This window comes from Carassius carassius, chromosome 14 (genome assembly GCF_963082965.1).
Source record: "Carassius carassius chromosome 14, fCarCar2.1, whole genome shotgun sequence".
NCBI lineage: Eukaryota > Metazoa > Chordata > Actinopteri > Cypriniformes > Cyprinidae > Carassius > Carassius carassius.
The window spans coordinates 25,190,629-25,209,882 of NC_081768.1; the positions used below are offsets into that span (position 1 = coordinate 25,190,629).

The 19,254-nt window shown below is 40.5% G+C and overlaps 1 protein-coding gene across 1 annotated transcript; it reads left to right on the forward strand.

Annotated features, from left to right (window-relative positions):
- Window positions 1–463: 463 nt before the first annotated feature.
- On the forward strand, window positions 464–5,938 carry dld (deltaD). Its single transcript, XM_059566766.1, has 11 exons — window positions 464–957; window positions 1,060–1,356; window positions 1,767–1,827; window positions 1,913–2,170; window positions 3,182–3,242; window positions 3,344–3,474; window positions 3,582–3,751; window positions 3,831–4,047; window positions 4,136–4,940; window positions 5,019–5,124; window positions 5,214–5,938. Exons 1-11 carry the CDS (start codon window positions 910–912, stop codon window positions 5,217–5,219), a joined length of 2,160 nt encoding a protein of 719 aa, XP_059422749.1. The 5' UTR covers window positions 464–909; the 3' UTR covers window positions 5,220–5,938.
- Window positions 5,939–19,254: the final 13,316 nt, after the last annotated feature.

A 19,254-nucleotide genomic window follows, 5' to 3' on the forward strand; every position in this document is an offset into this window, starting at 1 on the left:
AATATTATAGAATGAGTTTTAACCTTCTAATTTAGTCAAAATAAAATAATCCTAAAAGAAAAGTTTGTAAAACCCCATGTAAGCACAAACGCACAGTTTTCACGTTAGAGCTCAGAAGACCACAAACCCCGCTTTTGTCCCGTTATCAGGAACGCGACATTCCTGCAATGTGTGATGTAATCTGGTTTAATGTCAGAGTGGGATGTACAGGATTCTCGAGGTTGCTTATTTTCCTGTATGTAAATGAGATTTTTTTTCACTCTCTCTCCCACTTTGGCAAAGAGTTGCACATTTTACAGCTCAGTGACCATTTGCCCATTTTTTTTCTAGGGGGGATTGGGGGTGGTGTAGATTGAAAAGTGCCCCTTTGTGACAACCAGAGCCAGATTGGGGAGTAGCTCATTTGCATCTCATTACCCTAGCAGTCGCTGCCTGTATATAACCGGCTGCAGGAGGACTGGGACATTAAAAACACACAACCAGTCAGTCTCTCACATGGAAACAAGAGCACGGGAGGAAAGTTAGGATCATCTCGACGCCAATTGTATAACCGGAAAATAAGAAAATAGCCTAACCCTGCGCCTGGGTTTGCTGCATTTTTTTCGGCTTCCTTAACTATCTACAAGTGGACTGCAAACTTTTGACAATTTGGAGTAATCGCTTTCTGAGTGAATTTCCTGTTGCTCCTGCTTTTGCGCATCGGGGTTTCCTCTTTATATTCGTCTTTGGGATTTAATTGCTTGATTTTACTTGAGCTTGCATGAGCAGATAAAGTGAAAGCAACAGAGCATCATCCAGAGCTGCCTCCCACTGAGTGGAGAACTTCGAGTCTCAATGACTTATTGAGACACGGTCTCATACAGCAGCCCGGCCCGTGGACGCTTCACAGCAGTTCAGAACCTCTCCACCATGGGACGACTTATGATAACTGCTTTGCTTTGTGTCATAATAAGTCAGGTAATTAAAATTGGCATCTGTTTTACAATACGTGAGCAAATGATCTCACAATGGATGGCATCTTGTAGTAGTCTAATGAATCCAATTTCAATTCCTTTTCAGGGGTATTGTTCTGGGGTTTTCGAGTTAAAGTTGCAGGAGCTTCTGAACAAGAAAGGGGTGACAGGCAACGCGAACTGCTGTAAAGGATCCGCGTCAGATAATCAGCAGTGTGAATGCAAAACCTTTTTTAGGATTTGCCTGAAACACTACCAAGCCAATGTGTCTCCAGATCCTCCATGCACCTACGGTGGCGCAGTTACACCAGTGCTCGGATCAAACTCCTTCCAAGTTCCCGAGAGCTTCCCTGACAGCTCTTTTACCAACCCCATCCAGTTCCCATTTGGGTTCACATGGCCGGTGAGTAATAGTTACTTTCTTCTTTTTCTTAACTTCTATTTTTTGCATTATACTTTCTATTTGGAAAATGCGTCCGTTTTAACGTGGTTTATAGTATAGGCTATGTGACATAAAAATCCACAATAATGACGCATAAGGACTCAGGATGTGGGTATTTAGTGGTGTTGGTGGGGTGGGAAAACTCACATTCCCTGGGTTGGAATATAATTGTCAGCTCAGTGTGAAATTCCGAAACCTTTCATTTTGCTGCAATAAGTAAGTGTGAAATCGGAGAAATGAGGCTTGAATCCCCAGTGCGATCACACCTCAAGCCATTCACATCTTCCGTTGCATGTAAAACAGCATGAGGTGTGGAGGAATGCGCTTCTGCTCTAATTTTGTCGATTTTTCCTTCTTTCTTTCTTTTTCAGGGAACTTTTTCGCTGATCATCGAAGCGTTGCACACCGATTCCAACGATGATCTGTCCACAGGTAAGAAGATGCATTCAATTGGAAAGAACGTTTTAAGCAATCATCGTGCAGCAATAAGATAACGCTGAAATTAAAACGTCCACAGAAAACCCAGAGCGTCTCATCAGTCGTATGTCCACCCAGAGGCACCTCACGGTGGGAGAGCAATGGTCCCAGGATCAACAGGTTGGTGGGAGGACAGAGCTGAAGTACTCCTACAGATTCGTTTGTGATGAGCACTACTACGGCGAGGGCTGCTCGGTCTTCTGCCGCCCCCGAGACGACACTTTCGGCCACTTCACCTGCGGAGAGCGCGGAGAAATTATCTGCAACTCTGGATGGAAAGGACAGTACTGCACAGAATGTGAGTATAAAGGATATCTGTGACCCTGGAGCACAAAACCAGTCATAAGTTGCACGGGGATATTTGTAGCAATAGCCAAAAATAGCTTACATGGGTCAAAATTATCGATTTTTCTTTTACGCCAAAAATCATTAGGATATTAAGAAAAGATCATGTTCAATGAAGATATTTAAATACATTTATTACCGTAAATATATAAAAACGTAATTTGTTCGCTAAGGACTTCATTTGGACAACTTGAAAGGAGATTTTCTCAATATTTAGATTTTTTTTTTTGCACCCTCAGATTCAAATAGTTGTATCTATTGTCCTAACAAACCATAAATACACCAATGTAAAGCTTATTTATTCAGCTTTCAGATGATGTATACATCTCAATGGACCCTTATGACTGGTTTTGAGGTCCAGGGCCACATTTAACATTATTTTTGTGTGCATTTGAAAGCTGCTAGTGCGCATGTCTCGGTATTTCGAGAGAAAAACAACAACAAACTTCGTCGCTAAGGTTACAACAGGCGTAGCCTATGTGTGATTCAAATGAGGGACGTTGACCAAATAATGGCACGCGTGCCATAGATTAAATGTAACGCCTGATTGGTTACTTGGCAGAGCGCTCGGCCCTGATTGGCTCAGAGCGGTGAGGTATTGTTGGAAGGGGCAGCTGCAGAGTGAAGGTAGACAATAGAGCAGCTGTCCTGCACTGGCACCATGTACACCAGCTGTCCACCCTTATCTGCGCCGACTCTGGGTCGTTATGGGGAGGGGGTTGGATGAACAGAGTGAAAAAGAGGACTTCTGACCCACAGTTAGGGGAAAAAGGGGCTTTTGTTTGGGAAGCTTTTGTATGAGTGCAACTGTGTTAACCAGTGTCCTTCCAATGGTAGTGAGAAGAATTTTTTTTGTTACCCTCAAAGTACGGGTGAAGAGCTTGGTAAAAAACGAGCTGGACTACTAGAATAATAATGGTGTCAGAAAAGAACTGATTAATTGTAATTTTTTTATTTTTTACAGCAATCTGTCTTCCGGGATGTGATGAAGACCATGGATTTTGCGACAAACCTGGCGAATGCAAGTAAGTGTAATGACGATTTTCAGGTCCTCTGTGTTTAAGGCTCAACTTTCATTGCAGTTGAAGTTAACAACATACTAACAGTTCTTCTGTGGTGTTTTTAGATGCAGAGTGGGATTTAGTGGGAAGTATTGTGATGACTGCATCCGCTATCCGGGCTGCTTGCATGGCACCTGCCAACAGCCATGGCAATGCAACTGCCAAGAGGGTTGGGGAGGCCTCTTCTGTAACCAAGGTGAGCCTTCGACACCATAAACTAAGTAGTTGATCAATTTGTTAGTTTAGAGTTGTCCATTGACTCTAGACTTAGCCGGAGATTAACCTACATGTTTTTTGTTGCAGATCTCAACTACTGCACACATCACAAACCCTGCCAGAATGGGGCCACTTGCACCAACACTGGCCAGGGAAGCTACACCTGCTCATGTAGACCTGGCTTCACTGGGGACAGCTGTGAGATTGAGGTCAACGAATGCTCTGGCAGCCCATGCAGAAATGGAGGCAGTTGCACTGTGAGTATCCCTAGATATATGGATCATTGCATTCTCTGTGAATGCATTGTTGGTCTAAATCGTTCTCTGGATTTCACAGGATCTTGAAAACACCTACAGCTGCACGTGTCCTCCTGGTTTTTATGGAAGAAACTGCGAGCTGAGTGCCATGACTTGCGCCGATGGCCCCTGCTTTAACGATGGACGCTGCGCTGACAACCCTGAAGGAGGATACTTCTGTCAGTGCCCGACGGGCTTCGCTGGGTTCAACTGTGAAAAGAAGATTGATCACTGCAGCTCCAACCCTTGCTCAAATGGTACATCGAAATCTCCCATTTCAAATGCATACCGTGAGTTGTTCGAATCAGATGTCTCATGTCTTTTGTCCTACTTATTCTTCTCCAGGGGCTCAGTGTCTAGATCTCGTGGACTCATATCTCTGTCAGTGTCCTGAGGGTTTCACTGGAACGCACTGTGAAGACAACGTCAACGAGTGTGCCAACTATCCCTGCCAGAACGGTGGCACGTGCCAAGACGGACTCAACGACTACACCTGCACCTGCCCGCCTGGATACATAGGGAAGAACTGCACCTCTGTGGTCAACAAGTGCATCCACAACCCATGCCACAATGGTGGCACTTGTCACGAGAGGGACGGCCGCTATGTGTGTGCTTGCATCCCGGGTTACGGAGGCCGTAACTGTCAGTTCTTGCTCCCAGAGAACCCACAGGGACAAGCCATTGAGGGAGCTGACAAAAGGTACTCTTACGATGAGGACGATGGCGCCTTTCCTTGGACGGCGGTTTGCGCCGGGATTATATTAGTGCTTTTAGTCCTGATCGGTGGCGCAGTCTTGGTCGTCTACATCCGTCTTAAGCTGCAGCAGAGGAGCCAGCAGATTGACAGCCGCAGTGAAATCGAGACCATGAACAACCTGACCAACAACTGCAGCCGAGACAAGGACTTGTCCGTAAGCATCGTCGGATCCACGCAAGTGAAGAACATCAACAAGAAAGTGGACTTTCAGAGCGAGGCCGCGAGCGTGGAAAAAAACGGATTCAAATCTCGTTACTCTCTAGTGGAATACAATCTTGTTCATGAGCTGAAGCAGGAGGATGTGGGAAAAGAGGACTCTGAGAAGAGCGAAGCAACAAAATGCGAGGTTCTCGATTCAGACTCAGAGGAGAAACACAGAAATCATTTGAAAAGGTAAATATTGTTGCGTGGGGATTGCCGTTACTCTGGGTTTTGTGGCGCAGTACTAAACGTGCTTCTTTTCATTTTCAGTGATTCTTCAGAGAGGAAACGTACAGAATCTTTGTGCAAAGACACAAAGTACCAGTCAGTCTTTGTTTTATCAGAGGAAAAGGATGAATGTATTATTGCAACCGAGGTAAGCCGAGAACCTTCCTTTTGCTTGCAGTCGCTTGCGAATCTAGATTTCCGAACGCTAAATTGATTCATCAATCCTTCTTGTTCCAGGTGTAACACCACAATGGAGCTGTAGCTCGTCTCGTTCTACAGGAGGTTTTACTCCAGTAATGCTGCTCAAACCAGAGGGAAGGTTTCCTTCATGTGACTGCTGCTGTGAAACTTATGTTGAAGGTGATATTCAGAATGAGCTGGTTCTCAACTGAAGTAAACACAGTGACTGCAGGAAAGGACGTTGGGCCATACTGGCTCGGAGTCTCAAAGTTTGTTTCCCAGGAATGTGCCAGACGGACTCGCTGCACTTCCTGTAGGGACGGTTTTACCTCATTGCACTATGATGGGTTGTATTTTTAATGTATTTAACACACAATTGAATCAGATACTGTGTATGCATCTGCACTGACTGCAGTGTGTATCTGGAAGTTCTCTGATCATTAAATAGATCAGAAGAGGAAAAACACTGCCATCAATTATGTTTGTTACTGATTTGTTCTTTGAAAACTCGTATTTCTTTTATTTAAGTGTTATTTGTGATCGATCTGTTTGTGGTTTATTTTTTCGTTAGTGTGAGATTTGATGTAATTTAAAATCTTTTTTTTTCATTTTGCAAATTTGTCTATTGTAAATAAGGCACTTCGGGTCGATGTGACTGTTTTCTGATGTAAATGTATTTAAACATGCTGTCAAAATGTACAGGAATTGTTTTTATTTTATGTTGCCCATGAAAAAAAAGGATCACCTTAATATTTTTCCAAATAAATCCTGTATGAAATATCAAGAAATCGGTCAGATATGACTGAGTTGAACTGTTCACCATCTTGGAATAATTAATCTCCAGATTTATGTGACGAATGTATCATGTTTGTCCTGAGACAAAGCCACACCCGATAATTGCTAATTACTACCTCGTTCTTGATGGCAGGATATTTTGGGGATGTAAGAGCTCTTTGACAAAAACATCAAAACCACTTTTTGCAAATGGTTTGATTGAAGTTTCTATTTGGTGGAAGGTTTTATTTCAAAGCTGTAGCTATACTCATTATGTGACTTACACAGAGCAAATGGAGAACAGGAATGCCTTAGCATCTTAATATGAGTTAAATATAGCCTACAATACCTAAGTTTTTACAATTCAGACCTGCAAGCCAAACTAGATTTTTAAGTTTGCTATTAGGCTCGCTTTATTTGAGCAGACAACTGAATAGCGCCATGAAGTCATTCTTCTGGTGATTTGACATTTTGTCTAAGATAGTATTTTAAAAAATTTCAATTTTAGAGCATAAGAGCATATATTATGCCATGCTTTTAAAAAAGAGACAACATTGTCGGCCAACCATTTTTGTACAGAACAACTCTTAGACATATTAGCAACTGCCAACTAACACTATGCTTTTAAATTTACTTCACAGATCATATACCTCAATTCCAACAAAATTATGTATGTGTTTGTGAAATGTTCAATATATCAGCCAGGAATATATTCTTTAGGTCAAAATCTGTAAAAGTTAGAAGTGACTTGAGCTCTGTAGAACGTGTCGAGTCTTTGGTTGTGGGTTCAGTGAGGATACAGTGAACTGTTGGACAGTTGCTTTCACATACCACGCTAAGCTTTTAACTTAACTTTTTTCACCTCGCACAAAAGGATTTCGCTGAGTTGGAAAATATCAGGAGACAGGCCTAAAGCAGCTCTTTTGTTTCTTCATTCAGAGCAGGCCTGACACACTGCTCAAATATCTTCTATCAGATCTTTTTCAGTTCTGTGTTTTCAGCACTGTGTTTGGTGTGGTTACATTAGCTAAATACTTAAAAAAAAAAAAAAAAAAGATTAATCTTAATACTCCCATCAGGCTCAGGGGGGAAAGATTGAAATATGATTACATGTTGCAAGTTGTGCTGTTACACTAAAAATGCAGTAAAAACTCTAGCATAAACCGTTTTTATATAGTTTATTGATGTTTATCACTGGAGTACAATACCATGATATGTTCCTAATTATTTTGTCCTAATCAGTCAAGACCAATAGATGCGACCCTTTTTCGTATTTCCAGGGTTCTCAGAAGCAGAAGTCGTCATAGTTGGGTGAACTTCTGGTGAATGAAGACTACTACAAATACAAATATATATATTTTTGGTTTCTCACATGATCCAATGGCAAAAGAAAAGAAAAATCAATGATAGCATTTCTATGAGTTTCCAAAAAGCAATACTGAGAGATTGATTATATGGTTGTCAGAACGCGGAGATGTCAAATGAAGAAGCCAAATTTGCTGTCATTCCCGCTGTGTTAGAAACATTACACAGCAGCGTTAAAAGAATAGTTTACTTAAAAATAAACATTTCAGAAAATGGACTCACCCTCAGGTCATCCAAGATGTATAATGGTAATAACACTTCCTCCAGTGAAAGTCGATCTCCTGCTGTCCTCTCACACCAACATCCACCCACAACAGTATTTGTTTAGAACTGTTTTCATTTGCCTGAACTATGCATATTTCTCACCTGATTCAGACTAAACAATATTTTCACTCACTGATAGACTGTAGACTTGTTTAAAGTTCAAAATGTCTTGATGAATATGTTTCTTACAAACATGTAGCTTTTCACTACAAAAGATGTTAATTGATAGACTGGATTGGTGTGGAGTTTTGCAATGTTTTAATCAGCTATTTTGACTCTCATTCTGACGGCACCCATTCACTGCAGAGCATCCATTGGTGAGCAAATGATGCAATGCTACATTTCTCCAAATCTGTTCTGATGAAGAAAGAAGCTCATCTGCATTTGAGTATATTTGCAGCACATTCTCATTTTTGAAACCACTCATTTAACTAGTTTTCTGAAATGTAATAAAGTGCAAAGTATAGTATTATAAAAAAGTGTAGTGTTATAAAACATTTTGTTAGATTTACAACATTGGAAAAGCCTCTTCACAATCTATGAAAAGATCTGAGCATGTATGTCCTCAAACAATGCATGAAGCTATTGTGTTTGTTTACAGTTTGTTATGAACAGTTTCTCATCTCAATGATGAAATGTAAAGGTCTAGATGTTATAATCACCCGATTGCTCCATTCACAATGAAATCTCCAAAATCCCACTCCACACATCAGTATATGTTTCCTCAAGATACGTTCTGATCGTGGCACGTCGTGCAGAATTTTCTTTCAGTGCAGACTTTCAGTGAAGCTGATCCTTTGTTCGTGTATTTTCTTGTTTCAGGTTTCACTTGCTGTTTAACCACAGAAGTTTTGTTCTCTTCAGTAATCTGCGGGTCGCGTTTCATGGTGAAGCACATTTGCATGACAAGAAAAGTATTTCAGCTGAGCTTGGTTGTTTAAGTGTTCAGATCTCGTCACAGATTATAGCTTCTCATTCTGTCGTATAGTCGCTGTCTTTCGTCTTTGTTCAGGGAAGAGATGAGTGATAGTAGTGTACGACATGCGTCGCAATCGGCCTGTGTGCGCAACCTTACTTCTGCTTGGCGTAGTCCCTATAAAGCTATTTTCTGCTGCCAATCCCTTCAATAGCAAGTGAAATTTTGACAGATTGTGGTGAGAGGGGAACACGAGCATCCGTAAAGGGATTTGGCCACAGCGATGACCCACCCTTTGTTCAGGCGTAGTGGTCACCTGTCAGTCCTAACAATGCAGAGCCGCCCCCTTTCAACTCTTGCAACCTGGGCCCTTAGATCTCATTTGCTTTGGTAGAGAAGCAATTCAGAGTCCTGCAAGGGAAGTTTGGGGGAACAAAACTGTTTCATCCAGGGCTATTGAGAGCAAACAAAAAGAAGTCAGTGGGTGGAAGAGCTGCTGTTGGTACACAGAACATAAGTAAGACGAACCATTTGAAGGACAACTTTCATCCGCTAGTATCAAACCTATTCACTGTTGCTTTTGTGGGCACACGTAACCTACTTAAACAGAAACTGCTTTTAAAAGCATGTTTATCATGACCCTTTACTGCATCTAATACATTCAATACAAAAATAAAATCATGTGGTAATGCATATTTTTTTTGGATAATCTAGCAATTAAATATTTCACAAACACAATTCACTTTGACTCTTTTCTCAGTTGATTTGGATGGATCTTGATGGGAAAAACCCAATAGATAAAAGGTCATTTATAACAAATGAATGATAAATGTGACTTAAAACAAAAACGGCTTCATGTAAAACCTCAAAACAAAATAATCCACAGAGTAAAGATATTTTAAAACATGGAAACATTTTAAATACTGCTAAATTTTGGTTGGTTAAGCCACATTTGACACACATTTCCAAGTGAAACAGTATATCAGGGTTGCCAGGTTTTCACAACAAAACCCTCCCTATCGCTACTCAAAATTAGTCCAAAACTAGCCTAATCGAGTTTCAAGGGGGGTCCCCTACAAAAAATCATGTCCCAGGGATGAAGTACAACTGGCGGCAAAAGTGGTAAAGTAGTCCAGTTCTGCGGGAAAACCACGGACTTGGCAACACTGCAGTATAATCCAACTTTTTCCATGGGCACACATTTAATTAGAAATTAAATTTTTAGTTTGTCTGTGTGTATACAGTATAATGTAAGTATATTTTTGTTTACTATCAATGCTTAATCAATACATTCGATGGAACACTTGTCATTTCATAATTACAGTACAATACAAGTCCTAGTTCAGCTTATTGCATTTAATATACATTTAGACTATAGTTTCTTTTAATTGCATTGAACATAAAATGTCCAAAACAGGTTTGAAAACACTACATCCAGTCTCTGAAGTATATTCTTTTGAATATTGTAATACAGTACTCTTTTTTTTGTATGTAAACAGTTTTTCTTTGAAAGTATGCTAAAATGTACCTCTTTTTCAAAGATGTGTAGATGAACACAAATAATTTTTTTTAGTGCATTAAAAGGAAAATAGCTTGAATATGATTTAATGTTGACCAGTTCATTATCTTGACTTGTTCGGGGCACAAATGTTCACATCACATTTTAAACTGACAAATTTCTACAGGCAATATTAGTAGTATATCATTGACTAGCATGGTATATATTAGTGAGATTAAGAGCACAATCTACTTATAAAAGTATTGTTTTTATGACATGTGTCTGAGTCCCTCCAAGCTGGAAAATCTTTAGGAATGTGTTCACTTCAAACAAGTGGCCGACACACTGATGGCATCTGACCACAACATCTGACTTATCCATTGACACATGTTTAAACCAAATGGACGAGTGATTTACACGCATGCAATCAGCAGAACTATTTCAAATGTCAGGTATTTATGGAGTTCAAACCAGCTTTTGGTGTTTGCACAGGCCACACAATGTGTTATTATTTGACCGTTTAACGAAAGGGTTTATTTATCTTAAACTCTACCCAGGTAGGTTTTGAGGACACTTCATGACCTTCTCCATTCTGTCCCAAAAGTGCCCCTTGACATTGCCCAGGAGAGACCACCCAGCCAGGAGAAGACAGTGCACCTCAGGCCCTGGAGATCATCAATCACCCTCGCTCTCCATCGGGGACCCAAAGACCTCTTGACTGATGTGAACCCTGTTCCAAAATAAAGCCACTGATCTGGAGAGGGTGGCGTCTTTGTTTTTAAAACACACAGAAAGACCTAGGCTTGTCACAGCTGAAGAAGAAAGCAGCCGCCAGCCTCACAAGCTTATTCACTTTTTCTGAAAGCAGTGACTTTCTGATAATTACAAACTGGATATAAAAATTGGGAATGATAAAAAAATATTTGATGCTTTTCTGCTCACCAGCGCTGCATGTATTTGATAAAAAAAAAAAAAAAAATACAGTAAACCAGTTATTTTGTGAAATAATATTAGAAATTAAAAAAACTGTTGTCTAAGTTAATATATATATATATATATATATAAATTCCTATGGTGCAAAGCTGATTTTTCAGCATTATGACTCCAGTCTTCAGTGTCACATGATCCAGATATCATTCATGAACAAGAACAATTTCTTATCAGTATTGTTGTGCTTAATATTTTAATATTTTTAATATTTAATATATTGCATTGCTATTCATTTATTTATTTATGGGAATGTAACATAAAACACATTACAAAATGATATAAAAAGATAAAGCCTTTCTTTTATTCTGCAAGGATGCATTAAATGCTTAATTGATCAAAACATTTATAATGACACAAAATATTTCTGTTTCAAATGAATGCATTCATTGTTAATAATTGATGATAGCACTGATAATAATAAGAACTATGATAAATACTTGAGCACCTATAACAATTTTGCTAAAAATCAGCATATTAAAATGATTTCTGACGGAAAATGTGACACTGAAGCCTGGAGTAATGATGCTGAAAGTTCAGCTTTGCATCACAGGAATAAATTCCACTTTAAAATACATTCAAATAGAACACAGTTATTTTAAATTGTTTCAATATTTCACAATATTACTATTTTTACTGTGTTCAAATCAAATTAATACAGAAATGGTGTGAGATTTCTTTCAAATACATTAAAAAACTTCATGATTCAGCATTAAAAAAAGAACTTTGACTAGTAGTGTAAGAAAATAAATAAACATATAAACAACCAACCAACAAAACAAATAAATGTATTTATTTATTTTAATTTGGGGAATACATTTTGAGGTTTCACTATACCCATGATAAAGTCCTTACAAGCTCTAAAGGAGGGACCAGCATTGGTGAAATTTATTATCAGCAAAGTTTATTATTAACATCTGCCGTATCTTCACATCTAGTCCTGTGGTGACTGGGGCTTTGTGGAAGATAAAGGTCAAAGTGCCTTTTGCCCCTGGTGCTCCTCTTATGAGAGTCTCCTGGAAGTGTTATCATAGGACAAATATACATGACGCTGATGCCTAGACATAAACCAGTAATAATATAAATGTGCATCCCAGGCATCACTGTCCATTTCACATGCATTTCAATACATTATGTGACTGCATTGTTCAGCATCTCTATTCTTGCCCCTTATTACTCTTCTTGCATCTGCTATCAAAAATGGTTATATCATGTGTAATATTGAAAAACAGATTGGCTGTCTATGATAAGATGCTCACTTCTGACAGTTGCTGTGTGGCAACAGGTCTGTAGGCATGGCAATAACTTCCTCTGCATCGTGGGAACTGCCCGTAGAAGACAATGATTGAATTCACAATGGTGCATACAAAGGCCACCTTTGGGAGAAACCATATCCCATGGCATGCTGGGAAAGAGGAGCAATAGCAGCAGATGTTGGGAAGACTATAAGCGACAGATGCCTCTAAAGCTAGCATTCAGTCCGTACGAGTGGAGCACACATCCCCGAGTCCGGCGTAAAAAAGAAATAGAGCAGGGGGCGAATGAAACGCACACAAATAATAGCAGAGGAGGTTCTGCCATAAAAGACAGACAGCAGTAAATTGTGCGGGGATTGATGTTTGTGTACTTACAATTGTTTCGGAGTGTTGTAAAAGTTCTTTGTGAACATCTCACATACAAGTATTTGGTGAACTTGAAATGCCTGAATGTCATTGCACTGCATTACAAAATATCGTACAAAGTGGCTAGATAATATCAAGCACAATATTTCACAAAAAAATTATTGTAAATGATAAAACAATTGATATACTGTCCAAATGAAGTCAAAACATATTATAACATCTTGTCAAACATTAGTGGATTGTTTTGAGAGTTAATGTGATGAACTACATCTGTCATGACATTTGTGAACTTGAGTAAAAATGAAAGAAAATTACCTGGAGAGCAGAAATGGGAAAAATGGCTCAAGTTTGCAGGTAAGCTTAATTTGCTTGATATTTTGTCTTGTATAAAATTATATTCATGCATTTAAATGAGTCTAATTACTGGGCGAGCCTATTATTGTTAAACAAAACAAAACAAAACTAATCTAAATAAATAAATATATCATTTCATAATTTATAATGTATTTTTTTATATTTTTTTTTTTGTAATTTGAAATAAAATAATAATTGAGTCAAATATACACAAAAGAAAAAATTTCTTTAGTTTTTTAGAACAATATATCCATCCATCCATCTATCCATTCCATTATGCATTTATCTATTTATGCTTCTTTTTTCTCATTATATTCCAGTTCCTGTATTGTGCAATATTAGATTTTTTTCTGACTGTTTTTGAGTCGCATGTGTGTTGGGTTATAATGTTTTTGTTCTTTTCAAGGAGTTGTGAGAGTATAGGGCAAGTCTCTGTGATATTATATCCCTCTAAAATTAAATCCGAATGACAAAAAACAGATGTCACCGATTCAAAATCGGAACCAAAGAATGCCAACCATTGGCTCAACAAAGCCGAATTACATAAAACAGGAAGAGAGAAACTGACACTTGCAACTCTTTCTAATCCCAGGTCATGTTCAACTGGCCCTGGTGACATCTCTATTGGCAAGATTTTCATGGATCAAGAAAAAAATACAACCAAACCCACCCGATAATGACACGAGAGCGCCTTTAAGAAGAGCACTTCAATGAGTCCACCAGCGCAGAAGATATAAACATGCATACACAATATGCATTCTTCCATAAAGAACACAAAAGCCATGCAAAAAAAGGCTCAGAGACACCAACAAATGCAAATTAAGAGCACGTGAAATGTAGTTGTGACAAAGAGTTAATAGCTATTTATGCTTTATGGCTGTTACGCTGTTATTTAGCCTGTGTGAACCAAACTCAGGAGTCATAAGCAGCTGCTGGTCTTGAATATGAAGATCCATCAGTGACCTGTGAAGGTCACAGCATAATGACTTCAATAGGCTTCAACTGAAGTATAACTCTCCAAGCTCAACCGATGGCATCCGAGTGTCCCGCAAACACAGAAAGTCTACTGTACACTTTGGCTTTTAGGCTCCAATTAAGTGGAGATCTGTGCAAGGCCTGTGATTGGCTGTTTAGAGGGGAGTAGTGGTGCACTGCTCTTTTGAGGCATGATCTGTGGGAATGGACAAGTGGACTGACGCCTGATTAATGACCTCAAGCACTGAATGCTCTGCCCTCTTCACATGATAATCATTTCCAATACCAGATGGGGAAAGTTGAGGTTTGTATCTTTCAGGACAATGAATGACAATTCTTTAGAGCGAGGGACAAAGGAGGGAAGCCGGCTAACAGGCTCTTGCACAACACTTGGATGGAATGGGTGGAAGCTTTGTGTTTACAGAAAATGGCCATATAGAAACATCTTGCTGTGATCCTCTTTACACCACAGACTTTGTTTGAATTCTTTTTGTGCTTATGAATAAATATTTGAGAGGACTGAAGCCATAACATGAGGATGTTGGGAAGAGAGGGGCTCTTAGCCACAAAGAATCAGCTAAACTTAAGTTTAGACTAAAAGAAAACATATAAAGTGTTGTTTTCCAAGACTAGCATCTTGTTACTTGTTACTGTATAATTAGTGCAAATTATGCCCTTTTCAAATGTATATTATGTGAAAAAAACTATCCGATAATGCATTGCAAAAACTTGCATCCAAGAATGGTGAAAAAAAAATGTTAAATGAAAAATATACTTGATTAAAATTTTATTCTAATAATAATAATAATATGCACTACCATTTAAAATTTGGGCTCTGTAGAATTTTGTTTTAAAGTTTTAAAGAAGTCTCTTCTGCTCAACCAGGCTGAATTTATTTGATCAAAAATACTGTAAAAACAGTAATATTGTGAAATATTATTACAGTTCAGTAAAGCTCTTTTCTGTTTTAATCAGTGTCTGGGAGTAACTAGTATGATGAATTGGGATAGCGCTTCGATAGACCTGTCTACTTCGAGTGTAAACTAAATGAGCCAGTGCACATTGGCATGCAATTATTGCATCCAGCTGCAGCTGATCACAGCATGAGTATAAGAAGACAGCAGGTGCAATGCATACCAGTTTCTCGCTTCGGAGCCGAGCTACAACATTGTTCTGCTGCACCCTGTGTCTTCAAGGCATCACCAGGCATCGCTACCTCCAGGGGGTGGAGCTCTATTGCCTCTGCCGCTATCTAAGGCTCATCATGGCAGCTTCCAGGTGAGAACTACTTCCCGCAGTAGCATGGACAGTATGAGGGTCACAGTGGTGGCAAACCCCTCAGGGAACCAGCCCTTGGGGGGCCACCACTCCTCCACCCCCAGGTCGTGGATGGCACCTTCTACTGCAAGAAACTGACCTACTGATTCCTCCTCCCTCACCACTCTCGATGGTGGTGCAGCAAAGGGATATTCGGCGATCCCCCTAGTGGAGCGGTCAGTAGCGATGCAATTGTGTCCGAAGTCCACCTCATCCTAGTAGGGAGACCCTGGCCTGTAGTCATTCATCTGGTCTAAACGGCAGTGCCTATACGGCTCGCGGGGAAGCTGCTTCCACCTTACATGCTATGGCATTACTGCCATCTGTCTGCCGCAGTGCCCCAGTCTCCTCTTCGCTGAGGACAGCAACCTGTATCTGCCCCCGCTCTTGTGCGGCATCCACAAAACCCTCCAGCCAAGCAGTGTCAATGGAGCCAAGCCAAGCGTTGACAGGCTGCCCCGCCTGTCCAGGCCCCCGTCAAACCTGGTGGCAAGCAGAGGAGCATGCGGCCCTGAGACAGGCGACCCAGAGATGGAGGGATCTGCTCTTTAGGAGATGGTGAGAGCACCATCAGAGGAAGGTCGTTGGCCTCACAGTCCAATGTACCCAAATTCTCAACAAAAGAGCAGTTTTCACTTTCTCTGGGTCTAAGGAGAGCACGGCAAGTTGCGGACAGCCCAGTTCCGAACCTCACTCATCCTCCTCCTTCGTCAGCCGGCAGCAGCGGACGGTTCAATAACGTCAAAACAAAGGCCCTACCCACACACCCTCTGCCAGCCTGTGGAACCAGGTAAGCATTCGGAGCACATTTAGACCCCTCTCCAGTCTGCTCGCAAGCAGCCCGAGTTGGGTCCCTGGGTTCCACCTCACTGTGGGTACGGCTGTGGTTCCACTGGTCCTGATTGCACGGTGTCTTGGTGCCTTGCTAACGCTACCCAGCCCATTGCGCTGGCTTCTGAGGACCATCAGCCTCAGGTATGTGATTCAGGTTGCCCGACATTCCCCCAAGTTCAGCGGCATCCTCTTTACAACAGTGAAGGAGGCTGATGCTCCTGTTTTATGGGCAGAGATCGCAGTCCTACTGGCAAAGGACGCAATAGAGCCAACTTGTTGTGTTAATCCTTCCATGCCACAGACCATTTCTGCGGTTTGCTTTCAAAGACAGGCATATCAGTACAACATCCTGTGTCTTCATGTAAGTCGCGGAGACGGGTCTGGTTCACCTCAGAGAGCAAGGTGTTCTGATCTCGATGATTAGCTCATACTAGCACAGTCTCAGGATTAGTTTTGTGAGCACAGGGACCTGGTGCTCCGGCACCTCAGCATGTTGGGCCTTTGGGTCAACTGGGAAAAGAGCAAACTCTCCCTGATGCAAAGGATCTCTTTTCTCAGTATGGAGTTGGATTCGGTTGAACAGACAGCACGCCTCACAGATTAACATGGACGGTTGGTGCTGACCTGCTTAAATTCATTCAAGGGCAGGACAATCGTCCCACTGGAACTATTTCAGAGGTTATTGGGGCATATGGCAGCTGCAGTGGCAATTACAATCGAGGTAGGCATGGAAGCACGGCACTCACCGGGTCCAAGTTACACCGGCCTGTCACCAAACCTTCACCCCGTGGTCAGATCTTACATTCCTCTGGGCAGGTGTGGCCCTGAAACAGGTCTTCAGGTATGCTGTGGTTTACACAGATGCCTCCACCACCATCTGGGGGGCCACATTCAACAGGCACGCAGTTTAAGGGGTATGGACTGGTCCCGGTCTGCATTTGAATATCAATTGCCTAGAGTTGTTAGCAGTATGCCTAGCCTTGGACCGTCTCATATGTTCATATGTGTATTTGCTCCTGATACAGGAAGGAAGGAAGGAGTTTCCGCAGCATCCCTGTTCCAAGTGGAACCGGTACGTTTTCCCAGTGTTATCCAATCTCACTAACCGCTTTTCCACTGTCGGGCCAGTGCGAGCCAGTGCTTTAAATGGGCCGTGCGGGGTTAATAGCCTTGGACCTGTAGCACAGAGGTCAAAATAGCACTTCTTTTCCACCACTGGGCCAGAAGCTCTGCTGCATTCACTAAAACCCGCCCTTAACACGCATCTCAAGAACAACTTCACAACTCCATCATTTCACCAACAAAGAGAATGTTTACTATGGTAACGTTAATGGCTAGCGTGCATAGTCTTTTGCATCGTTTATAAATATTTCTGCCTTGTATGTGGATTATATTCCACATGGATCAAGTTATTTCAAACACTCGCTGCTGGCTGAAAGTGAGTTTTGAGCTGAACTTATTTTTAAAAAGTTTTTAATGCTGGTGTTATAGCTGTTAGCTTTATGAAATGATCCGCGGCGCTGACACTCTCCAGATGCTGGGAAACTCCGCCTTTGTTCATAACCACTCCTCTAGCCCCAGCTGGCCCGCCGTTGGCTCTGAGAAAGCACCAATGAGGCACGATCAAGCACCGGAAATGACAGTGGAAATGCAACTTGACCTTGTATGCACTAGAACGCCCACTTTTAGCCTGACAGTGGAAACACGACTACTGAGTGGGTAGTGCTTCGACAATGGTGAGTAGAACTACTTGTTGTGTGCCTCAGCCTACAACAAAAAGGGGTGCAGGTAGCTGGCACAGGGCACTGGAAGCGGCAACATCCATGGTGCTTTGGTAGGAATCCCAATTCGTCGTTTACCGCGTCCCGTCCCGTCCCCTCCCGTCCCCTCCCATCCCGTACTTCCCATTCCATCCCATTCCATCCCGTCCCGTCCTGTCCCGTCCTGTCCCATCCTGTCACCACGGCTGCTGTACCACTGCTGAGTAGCCGGGTCCTTGGCTCGGCTCTTCAGTAGAAATCTGCTGTCTTCTAATACTCACGCTGTGATCAGCTGCAGCTGGATGCAATAATTGCATGCCAATGTGCATTGGCTCCTTTAGTTTACACTCAAAGTAGATTGGCCTATCAAAACGACATCCAAATTCCATACGTAACTGAAACGTTACATGTCATAGCTTTACATAATTTAATTACAAAATAAATGTTACTGTAATCTGTAATCTGTTATAGTAACTTAGAAAATGTTTTACTTATGGAAATGTTAAAGAATACAAAAGGGGTTACATCTGGATATTTACACACACACACACACACACACACACACACAAAAACAAGAGCGCGCGCGCACACACACACACATATTTTTTATAATTTTTAATCTGTATTTAAAGGTTTTTCGCATTTATCTCAAAGTAAAAAGAGGTGCTAAATCAGAAGTCTGATTCTTTGGTGGCTATAATTTAAAATTAAATGTTTAATTTATTTCTGCGATGCCAGTCTTCATTATTCAAAACATTTACTAATATGTTGGTTTAGTGCTCAATATTATTATTTTTTTTTATTGTTATTATCAGTGTAAAAAAAAATCTTTTTTTTTTCATTCTTTTTTTCTTTGCTACTTAATACTTATTTGGATTTTTTTATATATAATTATTTGTTTAAAAAGGTTTAAAGAGCAGTATTTATTTGAAATAGGAAAATGTGTAATATTATGTCTTTACCATCACTGTTGATCAATAAAAAGCACCCCTGCAGAATAAAATAACTCATTTAAAAAAAAAAGAAAATCCAAACTTGTAAACACAGTAGTGTATATTATTATTATTATTATTATTATTATTATTTTATTTTGAATTTTACTCATTTGATACAGATATTACTAAGTAATCAAATCTAACCTAATTCAAATTTTGCTATTTTACACAACATTTAATTATGTTATATATTTTGTACTAATGAGAGTATCATGCTGTTAACTTAGCAACAAGCAAGACTCTATTGAAATAATGTGAGTGAAGTCTCTTGTGTCGTGTGTTTCTTGTGTGAGTTTCTATTAATGTTTCAAATCTGTCACTTATATTTCAGTTAAAGGGTCAGTTCACCCAAAGAGTGAAAATCCTGTTACCATTTACTCACCCTCATGTTTTTCGAAACCTGTGCAAGCTCCTTTCTTCGCTGAGCTCAGAAGAAC

Coding starts and splice junctions, on each gene's coding strand:
- dld (XM_059566766.1), top strand. CDS start 910: ATGGGACGACTTATGATAACTGCTTTGCTTTGTGTCATAATAAGTCAG. Junction 3,243..3,343: donor GACAAACCTGGCGAATGCAA/GTAAGTGTAATG, acceptor TGGTGTTTTTAG/ATGCAGAGTGGGATTTAGTG. Junction 3,752..3,830: donor GAAATGGAGGCAGTTGCACT/GTGAGTATCCCT, acceptor TGGATTTCACAG/GATCTTGAAAACACCTACAG.